The following is an 18,694-nucleotide window of genomic DNA, read 5'->3' on the forward strand; positions in this document are numbered from 1 at the left end:
GGTTTTCAAGGACGAAATCATTTAGAGTCGGGATGGTGTTGTGGTATCGGTCCTTGCCTTCCACCTCTAGGTTCAAATTTTGAGCCTGAATGTGTTTTTCCTGGAACAAATCGCTGGGGTTTTCCTTAAACTGGTACTTCCTTCCTTGTCTTCCCTACATGTGGTTCTTGGCTAGTACAGTGGTAGTTCCCTTTTCTGAGTATCCTTGGCTCACAACCAGTATTATTATAAATAGATGTTATCATTCCATATTCACATTTATCTTCAAGTCAGATTTGCAGAATGGAGCAGTGAAATAAACCTATATTGCACGGCTAATATCACTACTATGTCACGCATCAAGTTTGCTTGAAGATAAATACATTATCACATGCGCGCTCGTGGAATACGCACAAATATAGCGCATCTGCGTCCTCCAACTCGGCCTTCGGCCTCGTTGGATATGGGACGCAGAAGTGCTATATTTTTCCGTACTCCACTCGCGCTTGTGTGATAACTTGTAGTATTGCTACTCTGCTGGTGTTTAAAATCTACACAATGATATATATTATAAATGTCAAAACATTCCAGTTAGTTTTCTCATACATAGATCTTGACTTTTTACCCTGCAGGAATTATGAACACCGTAAAAGTTAGCCTAACACGAGCAATAAAATTGTACTGCATACATGTACCTGCATTCTGTAAAATCATTAAAGTGTTGCATAAGAAAAGTTCATGTGAGTGTACCTTTAATTACCATTGAGATTGTATGAAATGTTTTTGACGTAAACTTTTTTACTGATATATATGTTAAGCTTGAAATCTTTAAAAAACCATTTCCAGATAGGCGTCAAAATTCTTTTGTTCCCAGCTATAAAACCAAGGAAAATAATAACATTTAAATATACAAACCTAAGTGCACTAAGTACACTAGATATTTCTCTTTTGACAACGTCACCTTCTTTGGGGGTTTTTTATTTATTTTTTATTTATTTTTATTTATTTATTTATTTATTTTTTTTTTTTTTTTATGCAAGTCGCCTGACACACAAGGCCTGAAGGCCACTTCAAGGTGTGGGCTACAATTATTTTTGTCCAGAGGCCGTTGCCACCTACTCCTAGGGGTGAAACAGAGTTACCCCTTTCACAGTCCATACGGATGAAGGCTTGGATATCTTCAATTCGAAGCCTAGCCGGTGGAGCAGAAAGCACTACCTCCCCAATTTTATGTAGCAAGTGTTACGACCGGGATCCGAACCCACACCCCACTGATCAAACACTAGTGCTTGAATCTGGTGCTCCCAACCTCTCGGCCATGACACTGCCACGGATTGGAATTTTTTATAAATTATAGAGTAAACATCTAATCAGAAATGTTACATTTATAAAGTACAGTTTTTAGTCACACATTTCTGTAGTATCAGTTGAATGATTTATACATGTTCATAAAAAAAGCATGGGGGATATTTGTATTGTAATCAAACAAGAATTTCAATGCTACAGTGATGAAATCCACCAATTTCAGGCCTGGAATTACATGCAGGCCACAACTCTGTTGCTCCTGGTCTTCCGTGGCCTTGTGCTCCTCAAAAAGTTCCATAAAACTTCAAGATTAATTAAAGAAAGTGCCCTTTGCAAAATGAAACAGGCCTTGTGGTCTCAAAGATGAAATTCCAGGCCTGCAATTTTAACAATTTTTGCTGTCAATTTATTTTGCTTTTCATTCTCAATTTAAAGATGTCACACTGTCCCTTTGAAATATAGTATTAATCAACATATAAATGCTATACATTACAGTGGGTAATCAAATAGTATAGGCCTGTAAACCAGTAACTTTTCATCAAGCAAGAGTATCCCAATATAACTTGGGTTTGTACAAATGCCGTCATTAAAAGCAAACACAAAATATCATACAAAAAATACTCCCTGGATCCGAATATCAGTGTTTCTGGTTTGGATACATGAAAATATAAGTATTGTACTGGGACCAGGTAGTATTTTAAGTACATCTGTGTGTTGTGCAATTTAAGTCACTGGTGTTTAACCCTTTATGTCTCGGTACAAAAAGCTGCAGCACATTTAACAATGATGTAGGTGAGACGTGATGCAGCTTTATGAGAATACACTGAGACGATCTATGAAGATCAAGTGACTCGTAGCTCCGTTGCCCAGTGAGGTGGTCTGTCATCGTACGCTACCCCGGCACAGCTCTTGATCTTGCCAACGCCTGCCTGGCTGGATCCTACAGCTGCAGAGGCACCTGAAGAGTTATACAAATAGACCAGAAAGAAACAGGTAACTACTTAGACATTAACAGTGGGAGAAGCTGGGACCAAGTTCATAGAGAAGAGAAGGGGTTTGCCTCGGTGTTTCTGCCATGGTCTAGTGGTTAACAGCACCGGACTCAAGCTCTGGTGTTTATAATCAGCAGAGTGTGAGTTCGAGTCCCAGTCGTGTCACCTGTGTCCTTAAGCAAGACACTAAACCATGATGTTTCATCCTTTGGATGGGACGTTGGTTCCATGTGTTGTGTAACGCGCAGAAAAAAAACCCAGTGCACTTATCGAAAAGAGAAGGGGTTCGCCCCATTACTCCTGGTTTGATTGGCTGAACATTGCACAACAGCACCTTTTAAACCATAACAGGGTACTTTCAAGGAAAAGGTCAGGTATTTAAAAGCTTAAAAGCTCCACATACCTTGCAGGCAAAAATAAACTTTTTGATACGCCCCTTATTAGGAGTGTGATAAAGCGCTGAATAAGATCTTAGTATTATTAGTGTTCCTGGTTTGATTGGCTGCACACTATGCCACAGCACCTTGTAAACCATTACATTGTGCTATTTAGGAATTGGTCCCAAACGTCAGCGAGTAGCTCCACATATACCTTGTAGGAAAATACTGACAGTGCATAGAATGGTTTAGTATCATTATTATTATTCATGAAACTAGACTTAGGCCGTATCCAAACTGGTGGCTACGGCTGCGGCTACGACCGTTGCTAGGGATGTTGCTAAAGGCGTCCTATACTTCAATGCGACGATCCAGCCGTAGCCGTACCCGTCAATTCGGATACCGCCTTACGTTTCACACTGCTTACCAGCATCCTCATCTGTGCTTGTACTAGACGCAGGCTGTTCTGACTGCTTAGACGCCAAGCTACCCAGGTCTACTGATTCACTGTAGGGCGTCTCCAACAACTTCAGAACGCGCTGGACCTAAAAGTAAACACATGGTAAACCTTACTAAATAAATAATGCAAAACCTCACATTGCAACATTAGGAACAGCCTATTCTTAACTAGCCATTTTTAAGAAAACGTTGTTGTTTTTTTGAGAAGTCTCAATTTATCAAAATGAGGCCTAATGTTTGATCCCATGGCTGCTGCTTCCCAGGTTGTATGGTAAACTTGGGTGTAATCCCTGGCTATGCGGCAGTAAACACCAATTGAGCTCAAATTTTCACAGGTTTGTTATTTATGCATATGTTGAGATACACCAAGTGAAAAGACTGGTCCTGGACAGTTACTAATAGTGTCCAGGGGTCAATTTCACAAAGAGTTAAGACCCATCTTATCTCGAGTTTGCACACTTCGCATTTGAACACTTCATATTTGCATTTGCACACTTTCCCAGCCTCGTGATCACACAGCACCCTTGTTTGCCAGGTTACACACACTAACAATCTCCGACATTAATAAACTTCAAACAGGTATATTAATGTTCAAATATACCAAAAACCTTCTTCCTCGCACTTTCTCCTCATATTTCACCTCAATTAACGATATTCATCATTACCATACTAGATCACATAATAACTACTATATCCCTCTTGCCCGCACATCATTCTTAATGAACACACTTTGTTTTCATTGACCTCGTCTATGGAATGGACTCAGGCAGTCTGTAAAATCAAAGTCCTCTGTTGGCCGATTTAAAACCGCTTTCAAAAACCATCTTATCTCTCAGTATATAGCATAGTTTACATGTACATTTGTATTTTGTCTTGGTTTAAATGTGCATTATTTTGCTTGGTACCTCTTTTATTAACCGTGTCGTAATGTTGCATAAGTCAGTCTTGTGTCTACTACAGTTTATGTCCACTCCGTTTGTTTGTCTGGTTTTGTTTCATTGTTTTGTTTTGTTTTGTCTTTTGGATTTTTGTTTTGCTTGTTCTTTATTGTTTACTTAAGTCTATTGTTTGTATGTTTAAGGCATTCCGTTTATAAGCTTCGGCTTCCTGTGTAATGCCTCCACCTATTAGTCTTATTGTATCTATTGTTTTGTTTTCTTATTAAGTGATTACCCTTTGTGGAAATAAATGTTCGTTGAATTGAATTGAATTGATATTATCGAATATCGCGATATTAATTTGGAAACAATTTTGATATCGGATGGATTTGGTTTAATCGAAATATCGATATATCACAATATATTGCGATATATCGCGATAATCGCGATATATCGCAATATCGATTAAATATCGCAATGTATTTGCTAGCTGAGACATCTTGCACCCCATAGGTTTGGAGTAAAACCAGAAGAATAGGTCATTAGAACACCTCTCTTATGCTATGACTGTCTCTTCTACAACTTTCACTTGGAGTTTGAAGACTGATGATGTCAAATTTCATTAATCGCGATTATATCGAATATCGCGATATATTGTCGGCGATATATCGTGAATAAAATAAATCGATATCGCCCAAGCTTAATTGAGTTAGGATTAATCTTACGGTCTGCGTGCTACAGTGCAGGGTTGGAACTCGTCCTAAGTCCTAAGATTAGTCTTACGTTAGGAAGAGTTTTGTGAAAGCGATGGCAGTGTCGTTAAGGGATGGGTTTCATACTTCAAATCATAGCTCCACATACCTTGCAGGAAAAACTACTGAGTGCTTTGAGATGCCCAATAAGGGTGTCATAAAGTGCCATATAAGAAACTAGTATTATTAATATTTATTATTTAAATAAAAAATCATAACTTACCTCTGTGAAGTCCCCCTTCTCGGCAGCCTCTATGGCATTCTGTGCAATGTAGTTCCTCAAGATGAACCTTGGGTTGTTTGCATTCATGACATCAACTCTTCTTTGGCTGAATTCCTTACGAGCCTCTTCTCCATTCAGTCCATCCAACTCCTTCAGCAGCCTGTCTCTGTAGGCAGCAAGCCAGACCTCCCAAGACCCTCTATCCGTCTTCATCTTTTCATCTTGACTAAGATTCTGCCAGGGATAATAACAATAATCATAATAACAATTATAGTAGAAATAATAATACAATAAATTTATATGGTGCATAATGCAAAAAAATTAATGTAAAAAAAATAATGTAAAAAATTCAAAAATTAACAAAAACATACATATACTAACAAGATTCAAACAAATGAGCCATTAAAAGCAGTTTGAAAATCTGAAGAGTCAGCTTGACGATTATGAATAGATAAGTCGTTCCAAAACATAGATACAATGAAGTGGAACGCTCTTTGACCATAGAATTTAGTGGAAAAGGTAGCCCCTGGTCTTAACCTCGGTGCCCCTTCAAAATTTTCCTATGTCTTTAGGATCTTACAGTGCAAGCGCCTTTTGCAAAATGAAAATGGCCTTGCCATTCCAAGTGAAATTGCAGGCCAGGCGATTGCTTGACTTCTTAGGGCCCTGTCACACGAGACAACTGTTACAGGCAACCTGGAGGCAACCAACTGCAGTGCATGCAGGACCACTTAAGTAGCACTGGGGTCACTCTTCAAACCATGTCTCACGATCCCCAAGAAAAATATGTGAACAATGAAACGAAATGGGTTTCTTCTTGGAGATTGCCTGAAACTGGTTGCCTGTAAATTGCCTTGTGTGACATGGTCTTAAAGGCAGTGGACACTATTGGTAATTACTCAAAATAATTATTAGCATAAAACCTTTCATGATTACCAGTAATGGGGAGAGGTCGATAGTATCAAACATTGTGAGAAACAGCTCCCTCTGAAGTGACGCAGTTTTTCGAGAAAGAAGGATTTTCCACAAATTCGTTTTCGAGAACTCAGATTTAGAACTTGAGGTCTCGAAATCGGGCATCAGAAAGCACACAGCTTCGTGTGACAAGGGTGTTTTTTCTTTCATTATTATCTCGCAACTTCGATGACCGATTGAGCTAAAATTTTCACAGGTTTGTTATTTTATGCATATGTTAAGATACAGCAAGTAAGAAGACTGGTCTTTGACAATTACCAATAGTGTCCACTGTCCTTAACAAGTCTATAAGCAACTTTTGAAGCAGCACCAAGGCCAATACCAGGGGCAACAAAGGCTATGCCCTCCATGTGCTCTGTGTAACTCCAGGCCTGGAAATGACATTCTGGACTGCCAAATGTACTCTTTATAATAGATTGGTTGCACTAAGCGTCATCAACCGCCATATTTGATGAAATGTGCACGCGTGCAAGGCTATCATTGGCTAAGAGCTGTCCGCAGCCCGTACACGTATGCACTTTTGCATTGTTTATATATCAAATATGGCGATTGATGACGCTAAGTGCAATCCATCTATCATGCTCTTTACAACGAGAGTTGCCGGTGTGCCTTTCCTTACTTGAATATCCTTGGCTTTTTCCATGCGTTCCAATTCCTTCATGAGTTTTTGATGACCACCTCCAAGCTGCTGCAACAACTGAGGGTTCATCTGCATCAACATCATCATCATCTGAAGCTCTCTGGGTTAAAAAGGTAGAGTCATAGATTGGTTAAAGGAACACGTTCATTGGATCGGTCGAGTTGGTCCTTGAAAAGCATTCTGTAACCGTTTGTTATAAAATCGGTATGGTTAGAAAGAAGTTGTAAAAGTAGAATACAATGATTTACACAAATATGCCTCAAAATTGCGTGGTTTTCTTTTTACCTCGTTGACTAAACACGGTCGGCCATTTATGGGAGTCAAATTTTTGACTCCCATAAATGGCCGACCGTGTTAGTTCGCGACGTATAATGAAAACCGTGCAATTTTGAGTGATACTTGTGTGGATCATTATATTCTACTTTTAAAACATCTTTCTAACCATTAGCATTTCATAACAAACGGTTTCAAACGCTTTTTATAGACCAACTTGTCCAATCCAAGGCAACGTGTTCCTATAATATTCCAAAAATCTACCTTGTGAAATACACTGCAACTGTTGATTGCATCATTTATTTTGTGGAAGGATTCTCTTCGAAGTAATATGATTATATGAATTTGATCTTAATTATAAAAATGAAGAGAAAAAAATTTAAAATAGATTTTCGGTTACAAAAGGAGAAATCACACCTCTGAGTGATACAACATTTTGACAAGGACCGACAACAATGTACCTTCCATCCATCCTCGGTGCTAGAGATTCCTTCATTTCCTCTGCCGTACTGCACTGAGACAAGAGGTATGACATCACTGCCTCATCGGAGTCCTGGCTGGCATGACCGCCACCAGGCAGAGGGAGTCGACTCAGGCATCTGAAGGAGTTAGTGAAGTCTGCTTGAGTCTGCTGCATGGTGGCTAGGAATGCGTCCACGAGAGCTCTGCCACGAATGAGGAAACGGAGGAGACAATGAGGTTGCGTGGATAAAGGGTCAACAGGCCTGAGACTTCCTTGTTGTAAGGGCAAGGCGGTTTTTTTATGTTGTAAAAGGCACCTCTTTTGTGAAGGAAATCTAAACTTGAGCTGAAAAGTTTCCAGTCACCGATTTCACCAAACTCTTCCTAACTTAGGATTGATCTTAGGACTTAGGACGGGTTCAGTTCCGTATCCAAATACGTAGGATGCATTGAACCCATCCTAAGTTAGAGCGGGTTACTCGTCAGATGCATTGAACCCATCCTAAGTTAGAGCGGGTTACTCGTCAGATGCATTGAACCCATCCTAAGTTAGAGCGGGTTACTCATCCTAACTCGAGATAGGATTGATCCTAGGGTTTCGTGAAATCAACTGCAGGGCACCTAGGCAATAACCAGGGTCTGTTGCCTCCGTGAAGTATCAGGCTCAGACGTGCAAACCCCTGAACCTCAGAATGAGGAACAACTTAATACAGGCATGTGAGTAACTATCCATGAAAGAAGAGGAAAAGAGACAGCCGGGCAAGAAAAAAAAAGAGGACAAGATAATATTTCCATAACAATCAGCATGAGTAAGCTCCTTGGTGCTTGCGCGCCCTCTACAGATAAGGTCCTTCCTTATGGCCCCATAAGGGGTTTTCCTAAACTTGTTTCACTTGCCCGGCTGGATGAGTCAAGCAAAATGAGGTTTACTTTATTTTGAAATCCTTCAGGGGCGCTTCCGCTTTTATTTAATGATTTGTCAGTTTGTGTCTTCCTGATTGTTTTTTGTCATTGCACTTTTGTACCATACCCTTTGAAATATACAAACGAAATGAAAATGAAATAAAGGATGGGTGGTGATTTAGACAAGATTTTGCTGGCATCAATCAGTCAGTCTTCAATACATTGGATTTGCAAAGTGGAATGTATGAGACCATAACAACTCTTTTCAGAGCCAACACTCCTCCAAAAAGGAGGAAGGAAGAGAGCTCGAATGACCCGCAAAACTGCAGAGTAACAAAATAATACCCTGACAATGCCTCTGTCTGACCAGTGGAAAAAGATAGGAGACCTCCAGCTGGACGGTCGATTAACGAGTGGGATTAAACCTCTTTGTACAGAAGCCGTTGTACCGCCGCTCTGCACCGTTGCCTTCGTGTAAAGTTGAATCTTTGGAGACAAGAATTGTGAATACACACGTTTTCATTGACCGTTTGTGGTGTTACATGGAAATATCATAGCATATTTTTACATTTTTTGCAACTTTCCGGTCACTAGCGGTGGATCAAAATTTGGGTATTAGCACACAAGGGTGGTTGGTATTCAACTGTGTTTTTTCGATTTGGTGGGCGAAAGTGTACACACATTTTATCAGGTCTCAAAAAAGTTGTTTTTTCTTTATTATATCCATACGATCCACGACACCATAGTTGAGTGAAGAACCAAGTGCGCACGCGCCAACTCACATTCGCCAGGTCGCCCATTGTTTGTATAAGGTATGTGGGTGATTACGAGGTGTCGTTAAACGAGCGCGGTACCACAGGTTCGACTTTTGAAGTCCCTTTGTTCGAGCTCCTTCTCTTCCTTCCTCCATGGTTTCAGGTACTGCATCTCTTTCAAACTCCTTGCCTGTTGGATGTTTCCCCCCATCCTACAATCTGGACTGTTTTAATAATAACAATTCTTGCCTCCGGCTCTCTTGAGTTTTTTTCATGTTTAATAATTTTCTTCTTGTAGCCCCTTAACTAGAGTGGCTTTTAGCCTTGTTTAAAGGCAGTGGACCCTATTGGTAATTACTCAAAATAATCATTAGCATAAAACCTTACTTGGTAACGAGTAATGGGGAGAGGTTGATAGTATTGAACATTGTGAGCAACGGCTCCCTCTGAAGTGAGGTAGTTTGCAAGAAAGAAGTACTTTTCCATGAATTTGGTTTCGAGACCTCAGATTTAGAATATGAGGTCTCAAACTCAAGCATCTTAAAGCACACAACTTCATTTGACCAGGATGTTTTTTTTTTCTTCATAGTTATCTTGCAACTTCAACGACCAATTGAGCTCAAATTTTCACAGGTTTTTTATTTTACACCAAGTGAGAAGACTGGTCTTTGACAATTACCAATAGTGTCCAGGAGAACTTGCATTTTCTTTTAAATCAGTCTGAAATAACTCTTACTTGTCTTCGGGCAACTCTTTGTTCAGTAGCCCTAGTTTCTTCCTCATCTTCGCCAAGTAGCACCTTTCGTACTCTTCATCATACAGCCCCAGTTCTGCTTTGGACACTTCTTCTGGTAGTGCCATGGAGATCGCCTCGGCCAGCTTCTCCATATTCCAGCGGCATATCTTTGGCTGGTTGGCATATGTGTACCGACCACCATCATCTGAGGGAAAAAAACGTGAATGTTTTCCTGCTGTTTTTTTTGTAGACAAAGCTGTAAAGGTAGCTATAAAAGAGTTGTTCAAGGCTTATGTTTTGTTAAGACCATTTTTCGATGCGCCGTATTTTTGATCGCGTGAGGGCGCTCTCAATAGTATGTGTATCACTTTAAGGGTTGTACGCGATTCGTCCTGCACAGTGTTAGTAGGCGTTCTGACACTTTTGTTGAACCGTAGTTTTAAGTTACTTTAGAGGTGGATTATAACAGCTCCTTTAAAAGTCTTATTGTCTGCGATGGATTAGATGTCTGTGGTGGTAATGCGTTCCAGCCTTCTATAACTGTTTCAAGTATGAATGAATATACCCCGGAAGTGATTGAGAGCGCCCTCATGCGGTCAACAATATCGCGCATTTTAGGCATTATATGGGAGGATAAATAACATCATTGTTTAGTCTAAAAGCTTACTGATTCATATTCAAGAAAACTGTATCTGAACCATTCTTACGAAATGCAATCAGTTGATTGTGGTTGCTACAACCCAAATTAAGGATAATGTATTTACATGCTGAAACTTGTGCATTGTTTTTCACTACTTTCTCCTGAACCACACATTACCTGAAGTGTTGCATATATGTTCTGGGTTGTATGCATCCATAAAGCCATATGGGCCATAGTCAATGGTCAATCCAACAATGCTCATGTTGTCCGTGTTCAACACTCTGTACAAAAAGTACAAACAAATGAAGAAGATTAAAGAGCCAATAAAGGATGATCTCAATATGTCAACTATTACCTTTTTATGGCCAAATAGACATCGGAGTTACCGTTTAATAACCATTTTATTCTCAAAATTTGCATTTCGTAATAAATATATCGAGTCAAAAATGCACCCGGCCGCGCGGCTTTTTCAGCCGAGAGTCAAAAACGGCTTATCTATTATAATGACCCTGGATGCCAGTGCGAATTCCCCTAGTGGTTTTGAACACAGTTCTCCTGCCTTGGCATTTCCACACCAAATAGCCGCCACTGACGTCACGATTCCTTTGTCGCGCGGGTTTGTTTGACTCAGCGTTTTTCAGAAATTTTGCTTGGAGCGTTCTGGAGAAAACCCATTTTTACCATGTTTTATGACTCGTTATATTTTTTATGTTTCCTGGATGGACTGCAGCTGTTAGAAAACTGTAATATCTATATATTTGATATCATCCTTTATTGGCTATTTAACTATTTAGGTAGTAGTTAATAAGTAGGACAGTTCTTTTCAGAACTAAGAAGTCTCCTGAACAACCAAATAAATCTACTCCGCGGTAGTAGAATATATAGCAAGACAGTTCTCTAAAGAAAAAACTCTACCTAGCAAGTAGATACACGCATGGTTTTACTGCAAACCAAATACATTATACAAATATAACATAGTTTGAGGGTGACTAGTCGATATTAGCTCCCCGAGGTATTGGAAGTTGACAAACTAGATCCCGAGGCGAAGCCAAGGGAACTAGTTTCGAGGGAATAGCATCCGATGATGACGTCGCACAATGGTAATGGGCATGACAAGTAGAATAGTTCCCGGGCAGCTATTACTTGTCACGCGCATTTACCACTTGCGTGAATACCCGCGTGCGCACTTGGTAATGAGCAAAATTAACACCTGGGACGTGATGGTGAATGGACCAATGAGAACTCGACTCTCGGTCATGAATATGTATGAGGTAGAGTAAATATTAATACCTCACCATGCAATGCCTCAAATCAAATATATTAACTATTTAACAAATAAAAGCAAAGGGCCATTCAAAGACTTTGCCAGTGCCAAAACTGCCCTCAATAATATTGTAAAATGCAAGAATCGATGGTCGATACTTTAAAGGTGGTTTTGTGAAGTTTATGCTCTGTCTTTTCCAGTTCTTTTTTATATCATTTTTCAATGTTAACATTAACACAACATGAATTTGACAGCAATCTTTTAACCTTAAAATCAAGTCTGAGTACGTCTTCAGTCGGATTGAGTAAATGACTTTCAGTACAAGTATCTTGTGAAATGAGTCTCAATACACAAGGAAATAATTTGTTAATCCATTGATACACTGACACATCCTATTACTACTCATGGCTAAGGAGGGTCCTTCTTACCCATGACAGAATCCCACACATTGCCACTCAGCTACGAGTTGAGCCGTCAACTTGACAACTTCTCTGTAGAATGCCAGATAGCAATCATGCTCAGAGTCTTTATGGCTTTCATAAATCTAGAGAAAAATAACAAGAAAACAACGGTTATGACATAAAAAAAAGATGGTTCGTGATCTTTATAAAAAAAGAAGGAATGGCGAAAGGCACTTGACCCTATTGGTAATTACTCAAAATAATTGTTAGCATAAAAACTTACTTGGTAACAAGCAATAGAGAGCTGTTGATAGTGTACAACACATTGGACCTACCGCTTTACATTCCGTCCAAAGGACACAGCAATTATAGTAAAGTGTCTTGCTTAAAGGACACAAGTTTCACGACTGGGACTCGAACCCACACTGTGCTGAACAGAAACACCACAGCTTGTAAGTCTATACATGACTGCATCTCTAAACACATACTACTTTACTCACGTCTGCAAAGAAAGTTTTGATGACGTACTCCAGCATTTGTTCCAGAATATCTTTCCGCCCAACACTTGGGCCCCCTCGACCCGTTGTACTTTGTAGTGGCTTGAAGATCTCAAACGACCCGATCCTGAGATCAAAAAGCAAAGTTTGTATGTGTACACCTTCAGGTAATTCTGAAAAGTTTTACAGTTTCTTTATTTTAAAATTTACTTATTAAGTCCAACTCTGTGATATTTTTTCACAGGACTCGGGAAAGTACTGATTATACAGTGCTAACACACATCGGTGTATGGGTAAAAACCAAAATTAAAGTCCAACACTGATAATTCATGACAAGTCTTAATAGCTTCTGTCTTAACATCATGTTGGATGACGTGTATACCCGCCAAAGTTTTTCTAATTTGGTAGGCAGACATGTTTTCCTGCCCAAAACAAAATCCAGGTTTCCTATGGTGCACCTATTGCGCTGTGCTTTGTTTCCCCACATGAAGGTGGACAGAAGGTACTGGAGTTTACGCTCGAAATATCCCTTTTTCATTGGTTACTGTATAATCCCGATTCTAATCCCCTTGTCAAACAAATGTGGCCTACAAGGACGGACAGGCTGTCATCATTGTTTATCAATTAATTAAGATCAACGGCAGGCAAGTACAAACAAGATTCAAACACACTATGGCAGGTTATCAATCATCATGTCTTACTGTTCAGTTCAAAATTGACAATAGTTCCAACTGTGATACCATGCCACAAATGGTACATGTGACATGGTAAGTTGGCTGGTAACCTTATTATGGTAAGCATAATTGTGTTGGGCTTAGCATCTTTTGTGATAATAAGCAGTTTTATGAAATTGGGCCCTGGTAATTGCCTTAGTGCCCTTGAAATGCCTCCATAGAAATATTAGCCTTGCTCAATCAAGGCAGTCGCACTATTCGCCGCTGTAAACCCACCCGTATACCCTGTGCGTGGTGCGTACGATCACACCGCATGACCCACCCGTATACACACTGTCACATCGTACGACTACTGTGCACTTAAGTCATCCGCACTCGTACCACTAACCGCATGCGGAGGCCATCAGGCCGACAGCCTTGTCGGGTCTGTAACTTCCGGGTTTAATGTGTATTGAAAAAATTCCGAAAGTGGAAAAAAATGGGGGGGCTCTCGGATATGCTAGTATGCAGCCCATGAATATGTATATCTTTCGTCAGATCTATCAGACAACACAGGATGTGAGGCAAATGAATTATTCATTTTGACGTCCAATCACGCACTTCCCTTATCACGACCTTTGGACCCTATCATGCGTCCGTAGTGGTGGTGTGTGATGTAAACATGTCTCGTCTTTCGCGGGCATTATGGTAATGAGCTGACCGTGGGAACTCTTCGCCTATTATAGTAATGAGGTCAGTGGCTTCAACACAGACCGTAAAAGGCTGTCGGCCTGCTGCCTCCGCATGCAGATAGTGTACAGGGGCATCATGTCGTGTGATGTTACGCACAGTGAATACGGGTGGGTTTTTAAACAGCGGCGGTCTTTTTTCGGAGTGAATAATTCGACTGCCTCGAGCAAGGCTATAGAAATATACAATTTCCTCATAGTGTGACCTTTACAACGAAGAAAATGCCTTGGTGCCCATGCTGTTTCAAAAAAGAAGCATACGGGCCTGCCCCATCCAAGGTGAAACATTGACATAACACTTTAACTAACCGTATAAATGTTGGTGCTATTCGTAACACTATCGTTGACCTCTCCTGTATTGGATTACCCGTGTAGAAGATGTCACGTATAATCTTTGTGTCGGACGTCACACATGATCCAGCTTAAAGGGATGGGGATATATAAAATTGAGTGTATGAATAAAATAAGACTTTCTGCAATATTGCTGAGATGTTGAAATGTCCCCATGACCTAATTTCAGGAAAGGGTCTTCCAAAATAAGTATGAAAAGATCTTTCACCAATGACCAATGATTACTTATTGTTTAAAGCACTGGACACTAACCTTAATTGTCAGAGACCAGTCTTCTCAATAGGCAACAGACCAGTCTTCGCAATAGGCAACAGCGTCCACTGCCTTTAACATCTTTCAAAAACTTCTTCCAAAATAAAGCTTTATGTAACTGTCACAGACATATATAGCTACATGCTTTAGCACAAAAATCAGTAATTAAGTGCAAAACAATTTTGCTTAGCAGGAATGGGTTACCAGCCAAAATACCACATATTATTTGTACATAGTTTGTAACTGGTTACCAGGTATTTGTGCTTAGCAGACATTTGTTAAGCAGTATTTTGTACATAAGCAGCTGTATGAAATTGGACCCTGGTAGTAGAACAAGGTAAATGTTGATGCTTTAGCTATTTTAAAGTCTTGCCTTCTAGGTACCTTACCTCTAGTTGTTGGTATTCCGAGGTGATGCATAGCTTCACTACACAGGAACTCCCTAATGCTAGATCGTAGTACCTTTCTACCATCACTCTGCCTGGAGTATGGTGTAGGACCAGCGCCTTTCAGTTGAATCTCCCATCGCTCACCTGCCGGGTTAACAACCTCGCCCAAGTACCTGTAAATTTAAATAGAATACCTTCCTTTTAAAACCACTTCGAGCATAGGGCGCTAGGTTCATGTGGTTCATGCTGTCCGAGCTACATGCTGGAAAGCAAAGTCCAGGGCCAGAGCTGCTTTTAAAGATGTTATGTCAGATTTTTGGCCCCAAACATTTAAAAAAAAAAAAAAAATTTTGAGTGAATGGTATTTCAAAACGTATTACCCACTCTAACGAAAAAAAGTTTAACTTTTACTTTTAATGGTCAGGAACCATGACAAAAATTTAAAACGTTTCTTATAAAACACCTAAGAATTGGTCACGTGATATATTATAATTGTCGAGATCCCGACAAAAACTAATTTTGAGCACTTTATTTTACTGCTACTTAATAATTGGCGGACTTTTTCAAGCAAAGGCTCAAATGAAAGCTTGTAACTTTCTCGACCCCCATCAAAATACCTATTGAATTTTAAATCAAAGTTTTTGGGTCAAATCGCCCAAAAATCTGACATAGCATCTTTAAAGCACAAAAAGCACAACATAAATGCTTACCACATTAAGGTTACCAGCCACAATACCATGTCACCCCATTTATGAACTATTATGAATGTGTACTACACTGTAGCTTCTCTAGTGCCCTGTTGCAATGATCCCCTCTACTGTATCTGGCTGCTGGGGTGGATTTCACAAAGGTAGTCCTAACTTAGGACTAGTCATAGGCAATGCTAAGAGATAGGACCAGTCCTAAGTTAGGATGAGTTACTGGTCCTAACTTAGGACTGGTCCTATCTCTTAGCATTGCCTAGGACTAGTCCTAAGTTAGGACTACCTTTGTGAAATTCACCCCTGCAGTGGATTTCACAAAGAGTTAGGACTAGTCTTATCTCGAGTTAGGACCATTTACATCTCGAGTTAGGACCATTTACTCGTCCTAACTTAAGGACTACCAGTGCAATTTGTACATCTCCTAGGACTAGCCCTAAGTTGGGACTAGTCCCAACTCTTTGTGAAATCCACCCCTGGGCTTGTACTTCCATGCAGCAGCCACAATCATGGATACATGTACACTTTGTGTTACAAAGAAACCAAATTAACAACAGGTAAATATTGAGTAACTCTTTGCAGATCTTGTACTAAGCAACTTAATTGATATACAAATAACATTGAGATACTGCTACTTCAGTGGTTTTCAAACTGTTCATAAAATGGACAAGAAAAAAAGGTGTACCTCCGACTTGGACTGTGCACCACTTCTACACTGAATAGAAGGAATCCAGTCAACTTGTCCCCAAGCAAGCTAACCCCCAAGTAAAGTCCTTCCAATAAACACAAGTCAATCAACCACCAATTGACCAATGATAACTTGCATTGGTGTGAGAGTCATTACTAACAAAAAAAGTCTGAAACTTGGATAAAAATTCAAAGGTGTGTCAGGGGTCGAAATTAAGTGTATTTTCATGGTAGTCGGCAGGGCTAGTAACCAATAATTTTTAGTAGCCCTGATGAGATTTTGGTAGCCCAAAAGACACATTATGTCTCAAGTCACGGCTTAAACTTTACAATACACCATAGCACAGTTCTTTGTTGTTTGTAATGATTTTTTGCATTGTTTTTCCACTAGCCCGTCGGGCTATCAAACTGGAAAAATCAGTAGCCCGGCTGTAAATGTGGTAGTCCCGGGCTAGCGGGCTAGTGGCAATTTCGACCCCTGCGTGTTGAACACTTGAAATGATGGCATTTCTACCTTTTGGTAACTCCTGGGGTTATAGATTCCGAGGAGCTTTTGGAAACAGTACCCAAAGCACTAGAGAATTGATCAGTGAGCAGATTTTCTTTATTATTTTGTGGAAACAAATATTGTCTGATTTTCTTCACCAGGCTGACATAAAAAGTCTGAATTCAGCCAAAAGTCTGAACAATCTCATCCATGTTATTTTAACCATTTCAAAGACTTCTTCCAAAAAAACATTTCATTTTCATTCCAACAACAAATGTCACAAGCATTCTAGGTGTTCATGGCACGGCTGGGTTATGTTTCTTTCAAATAATGACTTCAGGCTATACTAAACTCATAGGGGGGGGAGGGGGGGGGGCTCTTGCAAGGGGGTAGACCCAGTAACTGGGGCGCTGTACTCCTTTTTTCAAAATTGCTGTCATCTTCCAGTCATGCAAAATTTGGAAAAAAGGAGTACATCGCCCCAGTAACAGGTCTTTAAGCAAGGGAGCTACTTTGTGACTGTCAGGGTGGTACGATTGTTGCCAAGTAGGGCAAGCTTGTTAGGGGCCAACTTTGATGAGGGAGAGCTTAGGGGGCAGGAATAACAAGCGCAGCTGCCCAAGGCAGGCCTGGAATTGTCATTGACTACTCCTAGAACTAAATGAGGTTCGTTCTACTACAATAGCAGAACGAACCTCAGTCATAGTTCTAGTGTAGGAGTGTCCATTAACCTGGTCTTGGCCTAGACCCAGTAACTGGGGCGGTGTATTCCTTTTTCGAAATTTTGACATTACAGCGCCCCAGTTACTGGGTCTAGTCTTGGCCTTGGTACCCCTTCAAAAAATTCCAATAAACTCCAATCCAATGGAAGTGCCCTTTTCACAATGAAAATGGCCTTGCCCTCTCAAAGATGAAATTCCAGGCCTGCCCGTGACGTATTGTATGAACCTACATGGCTGCTCCATCACCCAACTGTCCAGAGAAATGACCAAACTGATGTCCACAGTAGCAATGGGCTGCACTGTCGCTTCCCGGCAGCGTCTTGCTCCCAGAGAAAAACTCTGCAAACTCCGGCCTCTCACTTTCTTTGTCTTCCAAACCGAGCAATCTCAACGCTGGGAGGGACACTGCGACCGTCTCTGGGTTAGCAACTGGCTCGGGCGTTGTCTTTGAGAAACACGCTCCCTTGACTGGCCTAGTGAAGTTCTTCTTCTCCGGGTCAATAGGGAGGGTGCGCAGCACAAGATTGTCAAAATTCAAGCTTTCGAGTTTGGCCATTTTGCCTGCACGAAAATGGTTATGTGTCAATCTATGAAACATAAACAATGTTGTTGCTGAAGCCAAAAGCTCTCTCCTTGGCTTCACAGACCGCTGGTGATGTTGTCGTAAATGTAAACACTGCCAGTTCCAATTGTGTCTGGAAATGTTTAATAAAGACGGCAGCTTTAAACGCATGGGAACGGTGGCCACCTTTGGCAATTGGCCTACTTCTATTCTAACATGCAGCACTACTTACAGTGGATGAAGGAATCCTTGTAAAAGAAATTATTACAATCAAACAACAGCACTGCAGCAGTATGATGTATAAACTGTACCTGCATGTTTGTGTGTGTGTGTGGCGGCGGATGACGACGCGACCTAGATATGACAGCATGCATCCCATGCAGTCGAAAGTGCATTGACCCCAATCAAAGTTCAACAACATTGCACCAGTCTCCTCTAACAGAAACAAACAGCCATGCAAATGCCTGTTATCTTAAGATTTCGTTTCAAAATAAAATAATTGTTTCATTCTTCTCTTTATTATTTATAATACTAAGTACATTTTAAATACTTTGTTTGTTGTCTTACACAAAATAATATAATCAAGCATGTCTGGTTTCCCGACGCTTTCTGGCGCGCTGAGGCATACCC

At 40.4% G+C, this 18,694-nt stretch overlaps 1 protein-coding gene across 1 annotated transcript; it reads right to left on the reverse strand.

Annotated features, from left to right (window-relative positions):
• Positions 1 to 1,002: 1,002 nt before the first annotated feature.
• LOC139937290 (protein adenylyltransferase SelO, mitochondrial-like) lies at positions 1,003 to 18,427 on the reverse strand. The gene is made up of 12 exons (XM_071932393.1): positions 17,733 to 18,427; positions 14,906 to 15,078; positions 14,223 to 14,334; positions 12,515 to 12,638; positions 12,042 to 12,157; positions 10,527 to 10,630; positions 9,710 to 9,914; positions 7,315 to 7,518; positions 6,560 to 6,680; positions 4,966 to 5,199; positions 3,081 to 3,198; positions 1,003 to 2,242 (listed from the first exon to the last, which is right to left on the reverse strand). Exons 1-12 carry the CDS (start codon positions 18,233 to 18,235, stop codon positions 2,127 to 2,129), a joined length of 2,130 nt encoding a protein of 709 aa, XP_071788494.1. The 5' UTR covers positions 18,236 to 18,427; the 3' UTR covers positions 1,003 to 2,126.
• Between the last annotated feature and the right edge of the window lie 267 nt (positions 18,428 to 18,694).

The sequence above is a fragment of the Asterias amurensis genome, chromosome 5 (genome assembly GCF_032118995.1).
Source record: "Asterias amurensis chromosome 5, ASM3211899v1".
Taxonomy (NCBI): domain Eukaryota; kingdom Metazoa; phylum Echinodermata; class Asteroidea; order Forcipulatida; family Asteriidae; genus Asterias; species Asterias amurensis.